At 42.3% G+C, this 23869-nt stretch overlaps 1 protein-coding gene across 1 annotated transcript; it reads right to left on the bottom strand.

Moving 5' to 3' along the window:
* Positions 1-2066: 2066 nt before the first annotated feature.
* On the bottom strand, positions 2067-18887 carry LOC118367054 (N-chimaerin-like). The gene is made up of 8 exons (XM_035750045.2): positions 18642-18887; positions 18157-18486; positions 16317-16401; positions 6670-6843; positions 5945-6022; positions 4978-5115; positions 3125-3230; positions 2067-2978 (listed from the first exon to the last, which is right to left on the bottom strand). The coding sequence occupies exons 2-8, from the start codon at positions 18409-18411 to the stop codon at positions 2807-2809; spliced, it is 1008 nt and encodes a 335-aa protein (XP_035605938.1). The 5' UTR covers positions 18412-18486; positions 18642-18887; the 3' UTR covers positions 2067-2806.
* Between the last annotated feature and the right edge of the window lie 4982 nt (positions 18888-23869).

Below are 23869 nucleotides of genomic sequence, written 5' to 3'. Positions count from 1 at the left end.
AATAGAATAACAAGAAATTACAATTTTGTCGACCAATCAACCCGAAACTAGAGCTGCATTATTTCACCATTAATTCAAACCTAATGTAAATGATAAACCCCAGCGATAAAGACGTCAAGAGTTCCTGAACAGGTATAAATCATACTGAATCATGAATACAGTAGCCACAAAGATTTGAGTATAAAATGGGAAAGCATTAAAAAAGCATGAGGTGATTAACACAGAAAAGCTTGGGGAAGGTTCGTTTGGATCGTTTTTAATAATCCAGCCTAAATGCGTAGTGTTTCCACTACGAGAACAATGGCAGAGCATTTAATGGGATTTCACATCATGGGATTTCACATGCTGTCATTCAGGATGGCTGTGGTTCTCCACCAAGAAACCATGGTCAGTGAGATCTCCTAAGGGGTATACTACAAAGCAGGATCAAGGAATTAGCCATGCTAACTTGCCTAAATATTTTTGGAATTAACTTTTTCCTTTTAAAGAAAGTTCAGCTTAAAACGGACATGCTCTAATTGACTCAACAACCAAAACACATATATAGTCAGGTCCATAATTATTGGCACCCTTGATAAAGATGAGCAAAAATGATTTTATAAAATAAATAATATAAATAGTGAGGAATAGTGAATGCAAAAATTGTTTGGGAAATTATATTATTTTATACTGATACAATTGCTCAGTGAAAGAACATTTGTTTAACAAGTAATAAATAATGTGCTAAAAGAGATAGGTGTCAAAATTATTGGCACCCCTGTTTTCAATACTCTAGTACCCTTCCCTTGTGAGGATAACGACACTGAGCCTTTTTCTAAAATGCGTTATGAGATTGGAGAACATATTGTAAGGGATCTTAGAACATTCCTCTATACACAATCTTTCCAGATCCTTGATGTCCTTCATCTGTGCTTATGGACGGCCCTCATCAATTCAAACCACAGGTTTTCAATGGGGTTCAAGTCCAGAGACTGAAATGGCCGTTGTAAAAGATTGATTTTGTGGTCAATGAATCATTTATTTGTGGATTTTGATTAGTGCTTGGGGTTATTGTCTTGCTGGAAGATCCACTTGCGGCCAAGTGTCAGCCTCCTGGCAGCGGAACTCAGGTTTTTGGCAAAAAATGTCCTGTTACTTGGTAAAGTTGACGTTAACATCAAAGACACCAACACCATATTTTACTGTAGGTATGAGATACTTTTCTTCATATGCTTCTATTTTTCAACGCCAAACCCACCAGTGGTGTGCATGGCCAAAGAGCTCTAATTTCATGTTGTTGTTTTTTTTGCAAACAATATAGCTCAGTATTTGTATTATTTATTTTATACAGTCATTTTTGCTCATCTTTATCAAGGTTGCCAATAATTATGGACCTGACTGTTTAGCCTTCTTAATGAATCAGAAAATCAAATGTTTTTTTATGGTTGCTTATTAAAGTTAGCTGGCTAACTCATTGATCCTATTTTATAGTATACCCCTCAGCGGAAAGTGTATGAATCAATCAGGAAAAACACATGAACCAAAATAACAACAGCTTTAGTTCACTGGCAGCACAAATGCAAGGGTACACTTTGATCTTATAATGAGCCGTGAGTAAGGAAGATAAGACATCACTGGCTTTTGGAAAATGTGTGGAAAGAAATTGCTTGTGGGTTAATTAAACCTAAAAATGCATAAACCCCAAGTGACAATGTTTGCATATGTATCCAGCAATTAAAAATCTGGATGGAGAGAAGGCCGTGCCTAAAGGTATTGTGGGTTTTGTTTTAATCTCAGAGCGAATCATTGTGATTGACACATAGTTTGAGGGGATGCTGCACACGGTCATGTGGGCCCTGGGCCGTCTATAGCACTGCCTGTTCATTTCAATATGCAGATGGAGAGGAACAGCCCCCTTTATCAAGGTCATTTTGCAAGTGCACGCAAATGTAGCATGCCATGTACTTCAATGTCTGGTGTCTGGACATATTGTACCATATTCTAAAATTAACATGCACTGCAATAAATGCTTATTCAACAGCTTCATTGTTACTGGAACAATTGCGATGACTCAGGCCATACCAGTGCATTTTCAGAAAGCAAGGTTTAATAAATTAAAATGTACATGAGCAAATTAAGTAAACAAATATTACAATAAAAAAACATTAACTGCACAAATGTAGTAGTTTGAATGCAATAAAGTTGACTGTCGGGAAATGTAACAGAACATTTAAAAGTACACTGATTACTTGTTTTCTGATTGAAAGAGGCTTTGCATTTCCCCTAAAGAAGACTTGCATATAAAACAGCTGAAAAGGCAAAAAAGACAGGATCAGTCAAAGATCATTACAAAGGTTCAGAGAAGATACAGTAGTCTATTTCACATCCAGGTATACAATGTTTCACAAAAACAATTGCCTAATAGGCAACCGGGCGGGAGGTACTGTACATCTATCTACAGGACAAATAATAGCAGAGTAACAATGTTTCACAATCTTTACCACATGCTGGGTTACTTCTACAAAGCTATACAAAATAAAGACGTGGCCAAGTCTGGTCCATCAGTGTTCTACACAAGCCCCGACAAAAATGGGGAGACAGACATGCAAGTTTAAGGTACATCATCATCCACACCCGTTACAGGGGAAGAAAACGTGTGGTTCAGCACTAATCCACTAGAAGTGGAAATGGATATATAACAAATGTAATACAAAGATGCCTTACTATTCAAGTCCTCGCACAAAAAAAGTGATTAGGCAGCATCAAGCTGTTTTACAAAAAAAAGTGTCTCTTTCCTTCCATATCTCAGCAGAATGGATGTATGTTTTCAGAAGAGGGTGTCTTCATTTTTTATGAGGAACTCCACCACCTGCCGTTGGTAACGGATGTCGTTGAGTGCCGTCATGGCATCCAGGTTTGGGGCACGCAGGAGGGTGGGCCCGAAAACAATGCCCAGGTTCTCGGCATTCATCAGGTTGTCCTTCTCATTCAACGTTACCCTGTAGAAGAGGCACATCAAGGAGAGGCAATTAACAATCTGAGCATTCAATTATTACCATATGTCTCAGATAAACAAGGATGCTCTTACAAATCACCAGGGAAACACGTTATTTTGCAGAGAAGCTAGAGGGTGTCAATAACTCACCTCTTTAAATGGACCATGAGGTACCTCAGTGTTTCACTGTGTGCTGCAGGCAGAAGTTCCAGAGCCTCACGGAAGGCCTCTTGCTGCTTCTCTGGGTCTTCCAGCTCTGAGAAGCAAACAGACGCACGGGGTGAAAGCAGAGCAGTCTCTCTGTCTACAGACTCTCACAAGACACTCTCAAAACCTCCCATAGAAATATCCGTGCTCAATGGTTCTCACTGAAATGATTTACTATCGTGTGGGTTGTTCCACCTCAAAAAAGCACAAGAAAGACGATTTTGAAACTCACCAAATTGTTTCTGTAGTTAGAAACAGGTAAGATAAGCATTCCTGAAATATTATTTTGTTGAAATATAATTTGATCTCTGAGAAATTAAGCTAATTGATTGCACCCAAATTGGCCATTTTAATTTATAGCTGAAGCTGTGGCTCTATATGTATTGTGATTCGTGACATAAACCATTAAACCCAACGCAACCCAATTGCATTACAATTGCAAAACACTATACAGTGTGTGTTTGGGCCTTTTACCATTGAAGACCATTAGAGACCTTAAAATTGAAACCATTAGAACTGCTGTAGCCTAATGGTTTGCTTGTTCACCAGGAATGGTCTAACAGTAACTAATCCCTTTTTTGAAGGGGACATTTCCTGGACACAGGTTAAAGCGTAAAATAAGAACAAACTAATTTGCTTTCATGGAGGACTGGCTTGAATTGTGAGGATGACCACACAATTTATTTTAATCATGAGGCAAATCTATTGGTTTTCTACCCAAAGTTGCAAAGGCAATGTTGTGAACTATTGAATAAAACAAATGAGACCAGTATTTGGATAAAAGAGTATGGTTGTATAGCAGGTACAGTGGCATCTAGTGGTCAAAACCTGGTATTTTCACACTACTTTTTGGTAAATAATGCGAGTGAATTCAATTACTAATTTCTCTTAACAATGAAAAAAACCCACCAGATTCACAGAGAATACATTTCATAGTATGGAGAAGCAATACTCCAAGCCGTTGTTGGTTGGTTGTTGAGGTGGGGTTGGCATGGGGTGTGGGCATCAGTGGGTTGCTTTTGACTATTATTTTGGATTCATTGTGTCTTACACATTGGTAGGAAGAAGTTTGGCCCAAATCGGATGTTGGGTACTATATTTATTGAATATTATCTGAATCGTATAAATTAAAATGGACAATTTGAGTGCAATCAATTAGCTTAATTTCTCTGAGATAACACTTCATTTCAACAAAATAATGTTTCAGGAATGTGAATCTTACCTGTTTCTAACTACAGAAAGAATTTCAGAACAATCTGAGATGGTGAGTGTCATGGCTTGGCGAAATGACATGGAACAAGGGTTTTCCCCTTCACATCAGAGTGCACTCAAGTCGATATAACTGATTACCACACAAGAGTCATTTTCTAAAACAGAACCATAAGAACTTCAAAGGGAGAGAAGCATCTGATGCTCATTTTATGTGGACTGCATGAAAGTACATTACATTCTCCACTGAATGCCCAGGATTGGTAATAACGATACATAAATAGTGGAAATTCAGTAAAGCACAACAATGAAAACTAAAAAACATCACGATCTATTTTGCAGAATCATTTCTGAACACTCACAGAGCAAAAAGGAAGACCTGAATACATTTTCACTGAATGCTTCCATAATGCATCATGGCTTTAATGTTGAGGGATTTACATAATTTAACCACATATATGAAAAGGCACATCAATGGTAGTTCTTCTTGCATGGTACATTATCCGTGGTGCTGGTGCGTGACTAAAACAATTATGCATGGTTTTAACCAGCAGAGAAGAGGAAAAAGCTGCTTTTGTTGAACTCACTTGCAACCTCAATGAACCTGGGGTAGGCATCGTATGAGATGACAGGAATGGGTAAATCCCTGAGGTACAGTTTAAGTGCTCCCGTGATGATGTTGATATCTTCATAAGCGTTTGCAGAGATGTCTGTCTTCTCACCATCTGTGAAGAGATATAACACATTTGTTAGAAAAGAGGGAAGAACTGTCTGGATGTGCATAAGACATTGCATTACATTCGTCTTGCTGATTGAACTCAAGGAAATTGAGTTCAATCAGCATGGTGTGCTTGTGGTGTAGTGTAAGTTGAGGACTAAAGGGATTGTGTCACCGTGGGGGATGAAATCGAGGCTGGTCCTCTGCTTTGACTCGCCTGGCCTGCTTTCCTCCGACTGTTCCTGAGTCCGACACAGAATCCAGAGCAGGCCATGGCCTAATTCTGAGGGTCTACATATCACAGTGTTGTGAGCTGGAATGACACGCTTGTCATAGGTGATCTCCCATACACTGGTCTAGCTAAGGTTCAGCCCATAGCTCCAGGGTTGCCCTCAATCCATTTCTAAACTCACTCTGCACTGGGCAGAGAACGAGGCAGGCTAACTACCTCTTTAACTGGAGTAGATAAATGAAGTTGGAGGTTTAATACTACGGTGAATTACATTTCGGTCAGCTACAGCCTTTGGACTAGTCCAATAATTTGCCATCCCCAGAGCTGGCCCATGGCCCTATCTGTAAATCCTGTGAGTGGACCGTGTCAGGATGAGCCATGCTCTCCAGATGGAGATGAATCACTCCACAAATGTGTCACTTTCCCATTGATCACAAATATGCAAACACATCTCATTGTTTAACTCAAAGATTAATTCAATGTAAACCATCACATTGAGCACACATGGAGGCGCTAAGAGCTGACAAGCACGCTACTGTGAGAGGCACCCGAGGGGTTTGTTAACACCCGAACAGAAGGATAGGGGTGTCAAAAGAAGACGCACCTCTGTCAAATGCCGACTTGACATCTTCGACTGAATCGCTGAATCCAGACATCCTGTAGAGCCCTTCAGACTTCAGACCTATGACAGAGGGATAGAGGGGGATTAATGAACAATTCTGCATTTCCATAACACAACATAGGACTGAAGTGGGCATCCAAGAGCAAAATAAATAGAGGCAAATTCACCTTCAGCGGTCACCTTGGGCAACATAGAGAATGTCATTAACAGCTCTTCAATATGCATGAGAAATTAAGAATGTCTACAATAGCACACAGGGAATAACATGGGCAGATGCAAATAGTTTTCCGCACCATTGGACAAAATAATAAAGACATAAATCAAACATAGCATTAGTTACAGACGTAGATTACCGGGCTAGACAATGAGGTAGAAATGAGGGTTTTACACCGTTGAGTGATTCAACTGGAATGCAATCAACTGAGGCAGCAGCAACACAGTAAACTATTCTCCATTACACATGTACAATTACCAGGCCTCCCACCAGCTCTCCAAGTCATATCAATGGATAGGACCAACGTTACAATCATTAGTCCTTCACCTTCTACTCCCTACACCGAATTGGGTTTGTGTGCAAGTCCATCACATTACATTTACAATTCCATTACAATTCTCAAAATATAACATTTCCTGAAAAGGAAAGAGGGAGTGAACGGTGTCATTTCCAAGTATTTTAATAGAGCCATGGCCATCTATCTTCTGCTCACCTCTTGATTCAATTTCCTGTATGCACATGTCCACTACCATGGGTCGCTTGGTGTTGTGAGCTTTCACCAGAGTTGTTAGCTCACAGCTGTACACTTTCTTGACGTGTTTCAGGTCTGGCACGCAGTTGCGGGGCACCATAGTGGAGCACTGCTTGTGGACGTTCAAACCACAATCTGAAAGAAAAGAGGAAGAGGAGAGTCAGGCTGGACAACCTAAGAGGGAGATCTTCCAATGATACTATCTTCCAGGGAGATAATAGACCTGATTGAGCATTGAAGTGTACCAACATGATTAGCCTGCATCCCCCAAATTGCTCATTTCATTTTAGTTGACTGGCTTGTTTTGTTTTTGCTTGCTAAGGCCTACATCTTCTTGATCAATATTTGCCGTCGGCATGTCATTGGACGACTGGAGAATTCTGTCCGAGCTGTTGACTTCACTCACTGGTCAGCTGCCAGGGGTGTTAATGGAGTCACCTTGAGCACCGGAGTGGAACACAGGTCCACAAACAATCCCTCATTCAGACAGTGTGCCATTCATGCATAAAAATAATTCATAACAAATTCCACAAAGTTTGATCTTATAACTACCAAATGTATTCTTGATTTTCCTATGTAGCTTGGTTTGTTTTGTCATTTTTACACACACAAATAATTTGTAGCTCAACATGCTCCTCATTTATGCTCTTCTAAGCAGTGAATATGTAGTTTTAATGAGCATCTCACGCTGCTTTGGTCTTCAGTCCTAGTGATTGGGGCCTGAGGTGCAACTGCCTGCCTCAGAATCAGAGCAGATATCAGCTTGTAGGGAGCACAGCACACTGAGCACAGCACAGCAGCCTACAGAGAACAGACGCAGAGCGACTCCTGCTCCGCTTTGTAACAGACGCTCTTAGAAGGAATTAGAGGCCACTGAAAACAACGTGGCCTGGAGGAGGGAGAGTCAGGCATGCATGCTCCATTCTCCCCCAGAATCTGGGCTCGCACACAATGGCCGTGCAGGCAGAAATTCAGCCGCGGCGGGCAACATCAGACCTAGATTCAGAGGAAATATGTCATCAATTTTGCTCCTCAAATATCAATAATAAAAAAATCACAAAAAGACTATGATCTACTGGTATAAATATAAATATTTTGATTAATATGGGCCCTCAGAGAAATTTCACCAGGCTTTATTAATGTGCATTGATGCATAAATGTAATTACGTTTAAGAGATGATTCTCTTAAGGGTATGAGACAAGCAGTGTAATAGAGGGCAGCCTCTCACCAGGCACAGGTCTGCTGAACTGGTGTTGTGCATGTGAGCATGCACGCACGCACACACACACACAATGATGTGGTGGGAGAGCCCCAAGGGAGCCTAGGAGCCTGCAGAAAGACACTGCTTTACTGCACTGTCAGCTCTGTTGCCATGGCGAGGAGAAGACACTCCAGTGAGGATAAGCTCTGCTCTGATATGGCTAAAAGGGTTTGACACTGGAGGTGGGGAAAGAGGTAAGGGTCCAGTCCCGCTGGTAGCCAATCAACACATTATCATGTAGTTTAACCTTTACCGTGCCTGGGATCCCCAATGGTTCTCTATCTCACCATCTCTAATGCCACAGCATAATACACCATCTCTAACGGCAGCAGCATAATACACCATCTCTAACGGCAGCAGCATAATACACCATCTCTAATGGCAGCTGCATAATACACCATCTCTAATGGCAGCAGCATGATACACCATCTCTAACGGCAGCAGCATAATACACCATCTCTAACGGCAGCTGCATAATACTCCATCTCTAACAGCAGCTGCATAATACACCATCTCTAATGGCAGCAGCATGATACACCATCTCTAACGGCAGCAGCATAATACGCCATCTCTAACGGCAGCAGTATAATACACCATCTCTAATGGCAGCAGCATGATACACCATCTCTAACGGCAGCAGTATAATACACCATCTCTAACGGCAGCAGTATAATACACCATCTCTAACGGCAGCAGTATAATACACCATCTCTAATGGCAGCTGCATGATACACCATCTCTAACGGCAGCAGTATAATACACCATCTCTAACGGCAGCAGTATAATACACCATCTCTAACGGCAGCAGCATGATACACCATCTCTAATGGCAGCAGCATGATACACCATCTCTAATGGCAGCAGCATGATACACCATCTCTAATGGCAGCAGCATAATACACCATCTCTAATGGCAGCAGCATAATACACCATCTCTAATGGCAGCAGCATAATACACCATCTCTAATGGCAGCAGCATAATACACCATCTCTAATGGCAGCAGCATAATACACCATCTCTAATGGCAGCAGCATAATACACCATCTCTAATGGCAGCAGCATAATACACCATCTCTAATGGCAGCAGCATGATACACCATCTCTAACGGCAGCAGTATAATACACCATCTCTAATGGCAGCAGCATAATACACCATCTCTAATGGCAGCAGCATAATACACCATCTCTAATGGCAGCAGCATAATACACCATCTCTAATGGCAGCAGCATATATAATAATATATGTAGCTCTCCAGCATCAAATCAAATTGTGTGTCACATGCGCCGAATACAACAGGTGTTAGCATTTCACCTTACAGTGAAATGCTAACTTACAAGCCCTTAACCAACAATGCAGTTTTAAGAAAAAAACTAAAATATATATATTTTTTAAAGTAAGAGCAGCAGTAAATAACAATAGCGAGGCTATATACAGGGGGTACCGGTACAGAGTCAATGTCAATGTGTGGGGGCACCGGTGTCGAGGTAATTGAGGTAATATGTACATGTATGTAGAGTTATTAAAGTGACAATGCAAAAATAATAACTGAGAGTAGCAGCAGCGTTCTGGGGGGGGCAATGCAAATAGTCTGGGTAACCATTTGATTACCTGTTCAGGAATCTAATGGCTTGGGGGTAGAAGCTATTTAGGAGCCTCTTAGAAATAGACTTGGTGCTTCCGGTACAGCTTGCCATGAGGTAGCAGAAAGAACAGTCTATGGCTAGGGTGGCTGGAGTCTTTGACAATTTTTAGGGCCTTCCTCTGACACCGCCTGGTATAGAGGTCCTGGATGGCAGGAAGCTTGGTGATGTACTGGGCACGGTGATGTACTGGGCCGTACGCACTAACCTCTGTAGTGCCTTGCGGTCGGAGGCGGAGCAGTTGCCGTACCAGGTAGTAATGCAACCCGTCAGGATGTTCTCGATGGTGCAGCTGTAAAACCTTTTGAGGATATGAGGACCCATGCCAAATCTTTTCAGTCTCCTGAGGGGGAATAGGTTTTGTCGTGCCCTCTTCACGACTGTCTTGGTGTGATTGGACCATGTTAGTTTTTTGGTGATGTGGACGCCATGGGGGTGTGCTTGGTCCTCCTTTTCCTGTAGTCCACAATCATCTCCTTTGTCTTGATCATGTTGAGGGAGAGGTTGTTGTCCTTGCACCACACGGTCAGGTCTCTGACCCCCTCCCTATAGAGGCTGTCTCATCGTTGTCGGTGATCAGGCCTACCACTGTTGTGTCATCAAAAAACTTAATGATGGTGTTGGAGTCGTGCCTGGCCGTGCAGTCATGAGTGAACAGGGAGTACAGGAGGGGGCTGAGCACGCACCCCTGAGGGGCCCTCGTGTTGAGGATCAGCATGGCGGATGTGTTGTTACCTACCCTTACCACCTCGGGGCAGCCCGTCAGGAAGTCTAGAATCTAGTTGGAGAGAGAGGTGTTTAGTCCTATGGTCCTTAGCTTAGTGTTGAGCTTTGATAGCACTATGGTGTTGAACACGGAGCTGTAGTCAATGAATAGCATTCTCACATAGGTGTTCCTTTTGTCCATGTGGGAAAGGGCAGTGTTGAGTGCAATAGAGATTGCATCATCTGTGGATCTGTTGGTGCGGTGTGCAAATTAGAGTAGGTCTAGGGTTTCTGGGATCATGATGTTGATGTGAGCCATGACCAGCCTTTCAAAGCATGTCATGGCTACAGACGTGAGTCCTACAGGTCGGTCGGTAGTCATTTAGGCAGGTTACCTTAGTATTCTTGGGCACAAGGACTATGGTGGTCTGCTTGAAACATGTTGGTATTACAGACTCAGACAGAGAGAGGTTGAAACTGTCAGTCAAGACACTTGCCAGTTGGTCAGCGCATGCTCAGAGTACACTTCTTGGTAATCCGCCTAGCCCTGCGGCCTTGTGAATGTTGACCTGTTTGAAGGTCTTACTCACATCGGCTGCGGAAAGTGTGATCATATAGTCGTCCGGGAACAGCTGATGCACTCATACATGTTTCAGTCTTACTTGCCTCGAAGCGAGCAGAGAAGTAATTTAGCTCGTCTGGTAGGAAGGCTTGTGTCACTGGGCAGCTCTCGGCTGTGCTTCCCTTTGTAGTCTGTAATAGTTTGCAAGCCCTGCCACATCTGACGAGCGTCAGAGCCTGTGTGACTCAATCTTAGTCCTGTATTGATGTTTTGCCTGTTTGATGGTTCGTCGAAGGGCATCGCGGGATTTCTTATATGCTTCCGGGTTAGAGTCCCGCTCCTTGAAAGCAGCAGCTCTCCGATTTAGCTCAGTGCGAATGTTGCCTGTAATCCATGGCTTCTGGTTGGGGTATGTACTGTACGTACAGTCACTGTGTGGACGACGTCATCGATGCACTTATTGATGAAGCCAGTGACTGATGTGGTGTACTCATCAAAGCCATCGGAAGAATCCCGGAGCATATTCCAGTCTGTGCTAGCAAAGCAGTCCTGTAGTTTAGCATCTGCTTCATCTGACCACTTTTTTATAGACCGAGTCACTGGTGCTTCCGGCTTGAATTTTTTCTTGTAAGCAGGAATCATTTGCCAAATGGAGAGCAAGGGAGAGCTTTGTACGTGTCTCTGTGTGTGGAGTAAAGGTGGTCGAGAATTAGTTTTTCCTCTGGTTGCACATTTAACATGCTGATAGAAATGAGGTAAAACTGATTTAAGTTTCTCTGCATTAACCTGTTAGAACTCTAGGGGCAGTATTTCATTTTTGGATAAAAAGACGTGCCCGTTTTTAGCGCGATATTTTGTCACGAAAAGATGCTCGACTATGCTTGGAATTGATAGTTTTGGAAAGAAGACACTCTGACGTTTCCAGAACTGCAAAGATTTTCACTGTGAGTGCCATAGAACAATATCTACAGGCAAAACCAAGATGTTTGAGTGACCAGGAAATCAACAGGATTTTTGAAGGCACGTTTTCCATGATCTCCTTATATGGCTGTGAATGGCACAGGAATCAACGGACACTTCCTATCGTTTCCCCCAGGTGTCTGCAGCATTGTGACGTATTTGTAGGCATATCATTGGAAGATTGGCCATAAGAGCCTACAATTACCAAGTGTCCCGCATGGTGTCTGCGTGGAAATTGGTGCGCAAAAGTCAGGTCCCAGTATTTTTCCATCCGAATCAGAGAAGAATGCACGTGTCTAGGACTGGCATTTCAATGAAGAGATATATGACCAAACACCTTGAGGATTGATTCAAACAACGTTTTCCATGTTTCAGTCGATATTATGGAGTTAATTCGGAAAAAGTTCGACGTTTAGGTGACTGAATTTTCGGTTAGTTTCGGTAGCCAAATGCATAGTAACAAAACGGAACGTTGTGTCCTACACAAGCATCTTTCAGGAAAAACTGGACATCTGCTATGTAACTGAGAGTCTCCTCATTGAAACATCTGAAGTTCTTCAAAGGTAAATTATTTTATTTGATCCCTTTGCTGGTTTTTGTGAATGTTGCGTGCTAAATGCTAACGCTAAATGCTACGCTAGCTATCACCACTCTTACACAAATTATTGATTTTCTCTGGTTCTAAAGCATATTTTGAAAATCTGAGACGACAGGATTGTTAAGAAAAGGATAAGCTTGAGGACAGGCATATTTATTTAATTTATTTTGCAATTTTCAGAAATCGCTAATGTTGCGTTATGGTAATGAGCTTGAGGCTGTAGTCACAATCCCGGATCCGGGATGGGGCGGCCTAACAGGTTAAAGTCCTCGGCCACTTGGAGCGCTGCCTTTGGATGAGCGTTTTCCTGTTTGCTTATGGCTGTATACAGCTCATTGAGCGCGGTTTTAGTGCCAATACAGATGAAGACTCTCTAGGTAGAGTGTGGCCTACAGCTTATCATGAGATACTCTACCTCAGGCGAGCAAAACCATTGAGACCTCCAGCTGTTGTTCACATATATGCATAGGCCCCCGCCCCGTGTCTTACCAGAGACTGCTGTTCTGTCCTGCCGATGGGGTGTATAACCCGCCAGCTGTTTGTTCTTAATCTCGTCGCTCAGCCACAACTCGGTGAAACATAAGATATTACAGTTTTTAATGTCCCGTTGGTAGGATATACATGCTTTCAGCTCGTCCCATTTGTTTTCCAGCGATTGAACATTAGCTAGCAGGACGGAAGGCAATGGCAGATTAGCCACTCGTCGCCTGATCCTCGCAAGGCACCCTGATCTCTTTCCGCGAAATCTGCGTTTCCTTCTCCAGCGAATAACGGGGATCTGGGCTTGGTCGGGTGTCTGTATTATATCCCTCCCGTCCGACTCATTGAAGAAGAACTCTTCGTCCAGTTTGAGGTGAGCATTCGCAGTTCTGATTTTTGGTCATAAGAGACGGTAGCAGCAACATTATGTACAAAACAAGTTACGAACAACACGAAAAAACAAACAAAATAGCATGATTGGTTAAGAGCCGATAAGACGGCAGCCCTCCCCTTCGGCACCATCGTAGTTGCATAGAATGGGGATGAATAGAGAATGGGCTGTGTAACCGAGCTCTCTGGTTTTTAATGCGGGAGGAAATGGAGTTCCTTCCCAGCGCTCAGAGCTCAGAGCCCCGAACTTTGTTTTCTTCATGGGCATGATGGTATGAGACTGGGGGGCGTCCTCTGATGAGGAAATGTGGTACAACAAGCACTGGCAGGATCTGGCTTCCTGGCACTTGCCCAAAAACACATACAGAAAGAAAGGGGGAGCACATTTTTGGAATGCTAAATTCAAACATCGCATAAGACTTCACTGTCCTAGATTCTGGTCGCCATGGGTTTTGTCTGAAGGAATGTAAAAAAAAGTCTACAGAGAATCTCCAAAAATAGGCGCTTTTCATTCGATTGTCATCTGCTTTCTAAGGCAGCGCATAAATTATTCATGGCTCAGCTTCCACAGACATATGTGTGGCTCACTGTGACACATCAATAATATATTAAACACACACATCAGTCCACGTTAATACCTCATTATCAACACCTGGGGACTTCTGTTTATCAAAAAACAATGATAAAAACATGATAATTTTTTATCATTTCGGATATTTTGTACATGTGAAATCATTCACGTGGTTTTTGGACACGTGAATTTCTCACTTGTTTTCTCCCCACATTTCATTATTTTTCACATGATTATGTTCACCACCTCCAGCTACATCTGGTCTCTCATCTAGGGACCAACCAGAACCAACCCTGCTTAGCTTCAGAGGCAAACTAGAAGTGGGATGCAGGGTGATATATTGCTGGAATGAATGTGACAAAACTTCAAAAAGGCATGGAAAGCAAAGGCCAGGGTGACAACAAAAAATTGCAGAAAAGAGGGAGGCGTTATATTTAATTGCGTTATCATTATCATTATTATTATTATTTATTTTTTTATCACTGAATACGTTTTTTTCCCCTCACATTTAAAAAGTATTTCCTTGCAATATTTGGTTTTGCTATTAATACTTTCGGGTTTATGTTTTGCTTTCAGTATCATTATTTTTCTTGGCAATTCGAAGAATGTTGTTCTCGACTTCAGAAGTTTTGCTTGATATTAATGGCGCAAAAGTAACTCACTTAATAGAGGATTACACCATATAATAACACTATTACTCTATTGAAGGTGTTTTAAGCCGCAATCTTTAATTTAAACATTAACAAAGTGTATCCCCGCCACAGTTTCGGTAAAAAGCAGAGGGATGGGGCTGGAGAAATGCAACCACTCTTAAATCCATAGATTACGCTAAGAATGCATGGAATAACCATCCATGATATCAACATTTTTGTTTTAAACATGTTTGTTTACATTTACTTTTGCATACAAACATTGGAGTAAATATCAAGTTTTCTTACATGTGAATCAATCACGTGAAAGTTTTTCACATATGAAACTGCAAATTCGATTTTTACATGTGGTTGTTTTTCACATGTGAAACTACATATCCAATTTCCATGTGAAAGTTAACGTGTGAAACCACAAATTTCATGCGAAACTGCAATTCACATGTAAGGCGAAAACATGTAATTCTCCTCACATGTTAATAAAAGGTGGTGTTGACAAGTGAACTCTAAATGTAATACATATGGAAATATGGTTTCACAAATGAAGGAAGTTTAAGCTCAACATGTGAAAACAGATACTGTGTTTCATATGTGAAAGTGCGATTTCACATGTGAAAAGTACGATTTTTTACACGTGAAACTGCAAATTTGTCATGTTTTCTTTTTTGTAAGGGTGGTGTGATCCAAAAACCTTTGCTCTCAAGCTAATTAGTTCATCCTTTTTAGAGACCTTCACAATGGCAAAGCATGCATTCACCGCAGAAATATGATCCCATTTTTGACATACGACATTCATTGGATGCCACAATTATACCACATTTTTATGTTATCCTAGCTGTATAAAATGGCTTGTTACCTAATTATCCTGTGATAATAAAAATTATATAAAATCACAATAATACATTCAAAAAACATTTTTAAAACACTTAGCTGGGAACAAAGGAATCTCATGACTATACTGTACATCTTGTAAATGGCTCCAAAACATCAGCTACTGGTTATTGTTCGAAAGGCAGCAAAATCACTCAACTAGTAATATCAGCCCTGATTGGATAAATAGGCCTAGACGTACACGTGTTAGAACATTGTGAATCTATTCAGAGACCATCAAGTGAGTATTTCCGCATGAATCCACAGAGGCATTCTCAACCCCCCACTTCCCCTGCAACTGGAGCAGAGAGAGAGAGAGAGAGAGAAGGGAGAGAGGGCGAGAGACAGTCTGAGTCCGAACGCCACTGTACATTATGATAATGGACTGATCAATATGACAGGATATAGAGTGCATATAGAGTGCATATAGAGTGCATATAAGTACACGATTAGTCTGACGTTGAGTGGAAAACAACTGCTTTGAACATTACGTGAGAATATGGGAATTTTCATTATAGCTTGTCATTTGAACAGTGGAATAGTAGCTATAAGCAGACTCATCAACTTGACCTCTCATTCATTAGTACAGTAACACACAATCTGCTCTTAGAACATAGCTTTCACATTAGTGGGAGTATGGATTACATCACACTGAGTAAATGCTTGATGTTGAGTTCTTATTTCACTCTATTATACAACTCCTCTAATCTATTCCCAACACATGGTGGGATTTTAGATTACGGGACGCAATAGGACACATACTTACAAACACTCACATTAAAAAACAGGTTACCCACATACTGGGGTGAGAACATAAAAGTCCATTACATAAATAGAGAACAGCGTGTTGTTAAGAAAAGAGCAGCCAGGAGCAGCAGCTGTTTAGTGGCTGTCTACTGTTAAGTATAGCACAGTACGTACCTGCACACTTGACTCCCTGAGCCTTCAGCCCCCACATGAAGTTGGCACAGTATTCACACCAGTGAGGTCCCCGGAACGTGTGGACCTGGAGGATAGTAAGAGAGAGAGACCGCGAGAGAGAGAGAGAGAGCTGGCAGTCAGAAGCTGCAGTCATGTACTGCACAGGTACCATACCTTCCCCAGGTTGCCCTGGAGAAAACCACAATGCCAGCGTCTTAAACTAGTTAAATAAAGGGATTATCTCTGTGTGTGTGTTGTAGATTAGGGGCGTTTAGAGCCCAGTCAAATCAGACAGGATGTCTAGTCCATGCTACCCATTAATGAGTGGCCAGGCTGAATAGTGGTGGTGGTGATGTGATGGTGATGCAGAACGGGGGAGGATGGGTGGGCACCGTTGACCCTGTGCCAGTGTGAGGGGGCATGTTGTCATGGAAATGTGCTACGGCAACGGTTAAAGGATTCTCACGCAGGGAAGGGAGCTCCCACTCCGCCAGGCAACATAACAACAGCTCAGCCAATCAGGAGTGCCTGGTCCAGACCTCTGGGCAGGAGGCAGTGCTGCCACCCTCTGAGGTGTTTTCCTACACGACGGAGGCAATAATGGCCCCTTTGATATAAGGTGAGAATACTAGCGCCATCAACAATACACTGTGTGAACTCACTCTGGGAGCAGGGAAAGCATGAGAAGATCAGCAGTAAAACAATCCGCCACGGTATGCAATAGAGAAGATGGTATCAAGTCTGATGAACTGTGAGTTCATCAGACTATACTATTTGCAGGACAGTTAGAATCTCTTTTGTGATTCATGGTTTACAGGGAAAGGAAACCTTACTCTATTTGGTTGGAATAACTGAGCCGACAAGGTGAAAAATCTGTCGATGTGCCCTTGAGCAAGGCGCTTAAGCATAATTTGCTCCAGGGCGCCATACTACTATGGCAGACCTTGTAAAACAACACATTTCACTGCACCTATCTGGTGTACGTGACAATAAAACATGTTTTTTTTGTGTGTGTGTGTGTGTGTGTGTGTGTGTGTGTGTGTGTGTGTGTGTGTGTGTGTGTGTGTGTGTGTGGAACTTAGCACTGGTTGTTATGTCTGGCCTATCTGGTTAAATTTGTCTCCAATGTTCATTTTTTTAAATCATATTTTGTAATCATAACTTCAAAGAGATATCTTGGCTGTACAGAAGGTTTAGGATGATTATTCATTTTAATGCTCTGTCAATAACTATTACACCCTAACCATGTCAGCCCAGACTGCTTCCTGTTGTGAAGGGATCTTGAAACAGTTCAATGTGTGACAGACCCTTAAAATTATTTAATGGCGCATTCAGCATGGACTGCATGGCAGAGTAATAAATAAATAAGGAAAGAGGGAAGCAGGAGTCCTGTAAGTGTCAGCAGTTCTAGAACCTTTGAGGGAATGTTTTTCCCCCAGCTCCCAACTTCATTAACTAACCCAAACAGTCAGAGCAGAGCAGGGGCTAAGCCTGCTGACTGGAGCCTAATGGGGATACCACTCCTCCACTGACCCCCCCTTTCCATCGCCTAATCTCCCCATCTGGTACCCGAACCAACAACAGTGGACTACAGGCCGCCCAACAGATTTCCTTTTGAAAAACACTCAGTGGACAGATCCAAAAACAGTCCTGTTTTCTCAGGCTTTCTCTCGCCCCATAACCCCCCAAACAGACCTTCTGGAGGCCAACTGCCACCACAGCAGCATACTACAAAAAAACACCGCCTGTCTACAACATGCTGAAATACAAGCCATATTTTAGAGTGGAATGGCATGAAGAGGTGCAACAGAACTACTGTTCCTGTGGCGATCTGTCTCACCTTGAAGTTGTGGACTTTTTCGTACTTGTGCGGCAGGCTGCTGTCCTTCAGCGTGGCTTTGCGGACCAGCGAGTTGAGCTGTGAATAGGCAAACAGTTTGAGAGGCTGCCAGATTGTGGCTGGAGGTTTCTGGGGTCCTGAGATCCTCATCCCCAGAGCAGCTGCCAGTATGTCCTGCTGGTTGGCCTCCTGCTTGGCCTTCTGCACCAGGGACTTCTCTCCCTTCTGGACCTCGTAAGACTCCCTGGATGGCATTCTGACACTCAGGTTGGACAAATCAGATGAACAAGCAGCAAACCTTCTAGCGCCGTCCAAAAAGTTAGAGGCCCCCTGGAAAAAACTGGATGCTTAGAGCTAGTTTAAACTATGTAATATTAATTGCATTGTTCCAATTGGACAATTCTCAACTAAGTGAACAAAAACAGCACACACAAATCGCAAAATCCAATACGCAAAAGAATGTGTCCTCCTTTAAATCCTCTCACCACAGTAAGAATTGGATGAACAATGCTCCAACGATGAGAGTCTCAAGTCCTGTGATGGTTGGAGTTGGATAGAAAAGAGAAGAAGCCTTGGGTGCTCATTTGTTCCCTGAATGTGTACGCAGATGAGCTGATGTTGTGTTAATCCTCTCCTCCCTGTGCAGAACTGATATATTCTCTCTGGAACAGAGACAGCACAGTGTGTACTGTGGATGGATGCTGCCAGCATTACCAGAGTGAGGGGAAAGAGGAGTAGTCACAACAGATTAGATGGATCGCACTGGCCAATCACAGTGAGGCAGGAGGCTGCTTATGCTTCATCGTTGCAGTTTCCCCGCCCTCTACAACCCCCCTCTCAGATCCAAAGCAGGAGAGCTCGTGTCGGAAGAGTCAGAGTGAGCGTGGGCTGATAATGAGCAATGAATGAGTCACGCATCATCAATGAGCTGCCACTGCTCACAGCTAAAGACAGAGGTGGGCTGTTGGAGAAAGGGTTATTTTCAAAATCTGGTTACCAACCATTTCCTGTTCCAGGGACCACAGAGACCTGTCCCCACACTCCAAAATTATATAGAGAAAAACAAATAAACATCTCATATTTTCAGCTAGAATCTTTTTCGATACATGTTTAAACCACATGAATTTAGCACATGAAACATTTAAAACACATGCACTTTCACAAAATAAAATTCACAAAAATATGAATAATTTAGTTGGAAACGCTATGAATAGGGAGAGGTGATGCAAGGCCGTGTTTTTCAACTGCAATAGTCTGCCTGCAAGCCTATATTTCAGTCACCATGCAGACAACCCAGAGAGAATTAACCCAGATGTGCTCATCCCACACAATTACAAGCTCCTTGGGGTACCTTCGAGCTTTGTTTCGTTTCCTGGCTTCAAATACATAAACAGATTAAAGTAATATGTCAATGAAGGAAATCATGAAATACTCTTTCATCGAAATTCTGTTGAAGAGCAATATCGTTTATTCTTCCAATATCGGCTATGGAAAAATAATGCGCTGAATATTGAAACGTTAATCACAGAATTATACTGAACAAATGTACATTTCTCTAATACCAAAATTCATAGATACTGTAGTCTAGTTTTTCATTTTTTATACAAAAAAAAAGAATGAATATTGGATGAATATGTATGAATATTTCTTAATTACTATAATGAGAAATGGAAGAGGAAAACATTGAGCCTCTCTGTCAGTAGGATTCTGTCTGAAATTGTGCTAATTTATTCTATTACTGATGCCAACGCGGATGGTATGCAAATTCCGCATCACATACAGAGCACAATTAAAGCGCCACGTTGGGAATGATCTGAAGCCTGCTACAATCCACACAGCCAGTCAAATGTGATTATACTCCCCCATCCCAGAGGCTGATTTGGGCTCAGTTGTTAGAAAGCCATCCTTACACCTCTTAAAAGACACTGGAGGTGGAGCAGCCCAGTATGAGTGCACATATACTCACTCCTCATGCAATCAATAAAGGAAGAGCGTATTGACGGTGTGTGTATCCCCCAACACAGAGAGATTGGGCAAAATGAGAGCTGCTAGAGACGAGCTGGCTTTGAAGATCACCGCAGGTATGATGGCATCGCATGACTGCTGTGTGCATAACTGAAAGGGACTTAGGCTGGACATGAAACAAGAGGCTTCCAATGGAGCGTTCCTCTTCCACACTGTGGAACCCTCTCTCTTCAGGAGGTATATAGTTACATGTAAGAGGCGGATGAAAGGCAGCCCTTTCATATGCAGCCGTCCACACTCACAGACCCAGGGTTCTTTAGGAGGCTGTGCAGAGTAATTATGTAGCCTGCTGTCAAGTATGGAGAGAGCATCTGACACCCAGGACGTGGCCTTACTTTGAACGCTCCTCTAATTGACACTGATTGACGGGACTTGTTTCTCAAACATGTCCCAAGTAGGGCCTGTTGAGGAAAGGATGGATGCAAAAGCAGTTACCTTAATACATTTTGCTTCTCCGCCTAGACATCTGGGCAAGTCTGGGCGTCTGGGTTCATTTGTCTCCCAATGCACCTGCCATGTCTCGGATGATGTCTCGGATGATGTCTCTGATGTGGCCTAAACACGATTTCTTTACAACCATCCAACAACAAGCATTTTGTGTGGAGTTTCTAGAAAATACATTTCTGTTGCATTGAAACTCTTTTTGAATTTCTGTTGCACGAATACAAATGTACAGACAAACGTGTTTCTTAATATTATCTTTCATAATATTCACTTCACAAAATGAGGGCTAAATTATTTGTGAGTTGGGATAGAGGTTAAGTAATAAAAGTCATCTGTGGCGGACAGCAAGATTGTCATATAATGTAATATTTTCTTAATGCATTTCTATGGCCTAGCACCATCACAAATGGGCCATTAAAGTGGACAGGGTTTCTCTCTCATGTTCAGGTCATAAACTCTTACTGAGTACAACTACATAGACTATAAACTGGGAAATAAATGTCTCGCTTTGGGAGCATAGATTACAGGTTAACTCCATTGCTAAAAAATTGCATTTTAGCAGTGTTAATATTCTAGATACTTGTTCAGTATGCTCTTAAAAAGGTATGACTTTATGTAAATGAGGATAAGGAGTGGTGCTGGCAGTAGAAGGATGGATTCACACTAGAGGAGGCTGAGAGAACAATTGTACATCTCTTCTCAGCCTTGAACAGAACCAAAGGTCATTCTGAGCGTTAGATAACAGATTACTTAGCCTGTGATACATAATCATGTTCTAATCAGAAGAGCAGGATCATTGTAATAATTGATTCGGAAAAGGCTCTTTGTGAGGTCAGTAGATTGATCCCATAATAACTAGGGCAGTCCAGAATTGCCCAAATGTCAAAAAAAAAAAAAAAAGGCTCAACATTAAAAGCAGGTCCTAACAACCATAAGAGAGTGGCTGTCTGATAGTCCACAGTTCTCAATACAGTGTTTCATAAAGAGCTGTACAACTCTAGCCTGGGAACAAAACCTGGTCTCGGAGCATTTCTGTAATGTAGACGCAGGGAGTCATGAAGCAAATGTAGTTAGTGAGTTTAATGACGAAAAACATTGAACGATACAAAACAAGAACAGCGTCTGAACATGGAAACATAAACAATATTGTCTGGTGGGTGATAATGACGGAGTGTTATACGGTGCATTCGGAAAGTATTCAGACCCCTTGACTTCTTCCACATTTTGTTACTTTACAGCCTTTTTTCTAAAAATGTATTCATTTGTTGTTTTTTTTCTCATATAACTATACAATAGCCCATAACGACAAAGCAAAAACAGTTTTTTATACATGTTTGCTAATTTATTGAAATAAAACCGAAATAACACAGTTACATAAGTATTCAGACCCTTTACTCAGTACTTTGTTGAAGCACCTTTGGCAGCGATTACAGCCTCGATTCTTCTTGGGTATGATGCTACTAGATTGGCACACCTGCATTTGGAGAGTTTCTCCCATTCCTCTCCACAGAGCCTCTCAAGCTCTGTCGGGTTGGATGGTGAGCATTGCTTTCAGGTCTCCCCAGAGATGTTCGATCGGGTTCAAGTCTGAGCTATGGCTGGGCCACTCAAGGACTTTCAGAGACTTGTCCCGAAGACACTCCTGCATTGTCTTGGCTGTGTACTTAGGGTCATTGTCAGGTTGGGAGGTGAACCTTCACCCCAGTCAGAGGTCCTGAGAGCTCTGGAGCAGGTTTTCATCAAGGATCTCTCTGTACTTTGTGCCGTTCATCTTTGCCTCGATCCTGACTAGAGATGGTGCCAGTTTTCCTCCAGACGTGACGCTTGGCATTCAGGCCAAAGAGTTCAATCTTGATTTCATCAGACCAGAGAATCTTGTTTCTCATAGTCCGTGACTCTGTAGGTGCCTTTTGGCAAACTCCAAGCAGGCTGTCATGCACCTTTTTACTGAGGATTGGCTTCCATCTGGCCACTACCATAAAAGCCTGATTGGTGGAGTGCTACAAAGATGGTTGTCCTTCTGGAAGGTTCTCCCATCTCCACAGAAAAACTCTAGAGCTCTGTCAGAGTGACCATCGAGTTCTTGGTCACCTCCATGACCAAGGACCTTCTCCCCCAACTGCCCAGTTTGGCTCGGCGGCCAAATCTAGGAAGAGTCTTGGTGGTTCCAAACTTCTTCCATTTAAGAATGATGAAGGCCACTGTGTTCTTGGGGACCTTCAATGCTGCAGACATTTTTTGTTCCCCATCTCCAGGTCTGTGCCTCGACACAAACCTGTCTCTGAGCTCTACGGACAATTCCTTTGACCTCATGGCTTGGTTTTTGCTCTGACATACAGTACATGCACTGTCAACTGTGGGACCTTATATAGACAGGTGTGTGCCTTTCCAAATAATGTCCAATCAATTGAATTTACCACAGGTGTACTCCAAGTTGTAGAAACATCTCAAGGATGATCAATGGAAAAAGGATGCGCCTGAGCTTAATTTCGAGTCTCATAGCAAAGGTTCTGAATACTTATGTAAATAAGGTATTTCTTTCATTTTTCATTTTAAATTTGCAAACATTTCTCCAAACCTGTTTTCGCTTTTTCATTATAGGGTACTGTGTGTAGATTTCTGAGATGTAACAAAATGTGGGAAAAGTATTTCCGAAGGCATTGGCATTAAATGTCAGGAATTGGGAAAAACGGAGTTTAAATGTATTTGGCGAAGGTGTATGTAAACTTCCGACTTCAATTGTTTGTCTTAGGTAACCATACCAAACGTAACATAACGTACTAATTTGAGTGTCCCTGAGTCTATGATACGAGGCTGGGGGAACAGTCTGTTTAGGTGACATTCAACTCCTTGTACTCCATGTGATATGTTGGGCTTCTGAGTGGCGTAGCAGTCTAAGGCACTGCATCTCAGTGCTAGACGTGTCACTACAGACCCTGGTTTGATTCCAGGCTGTATCACAACCAGCCGTGATTGGGAGTCCCATAGGGCAGTGCACGATTGGCCCAGCGTCGTTAGGGTTTGGCCAGGGTAGCCGTCATTGTAAATACTAATTTGTTCTTAAATGACTTGCCTAGTTAAATTAAAGATGGCAAAGAGTGTTTATCATGACATGAGTGCAATGATGGCTAAACAGACTGGTACCCAGACTAGTACCACTCTAAATTGAGGCGTATCAATTTTTTCATAACTAATGTCCTCATTAGGAACTGTGATGGATGGAATCAACTATGGCCTAATGGCT

This window comes from Oncorhynchus keta, chromosome 34 (genome assembly GCF_023373465.1).
Source record: "Oncorhynchus keta strain PuntledgeMale-10-30-2019 chromosome 34, Oket_V2, whole genome shotgun sequence".
In the NCBI taxonomy this organism is placed as follows: Eukaryota; Metazoa; Chordata; class Actinopteri; order Salmoniformes; family Salmonidae; genus Oncorhynchus; species Oncorhynchus keta.
This window is presented reverse-complemented; position numbering and strand designations above follow the sequence as displayed.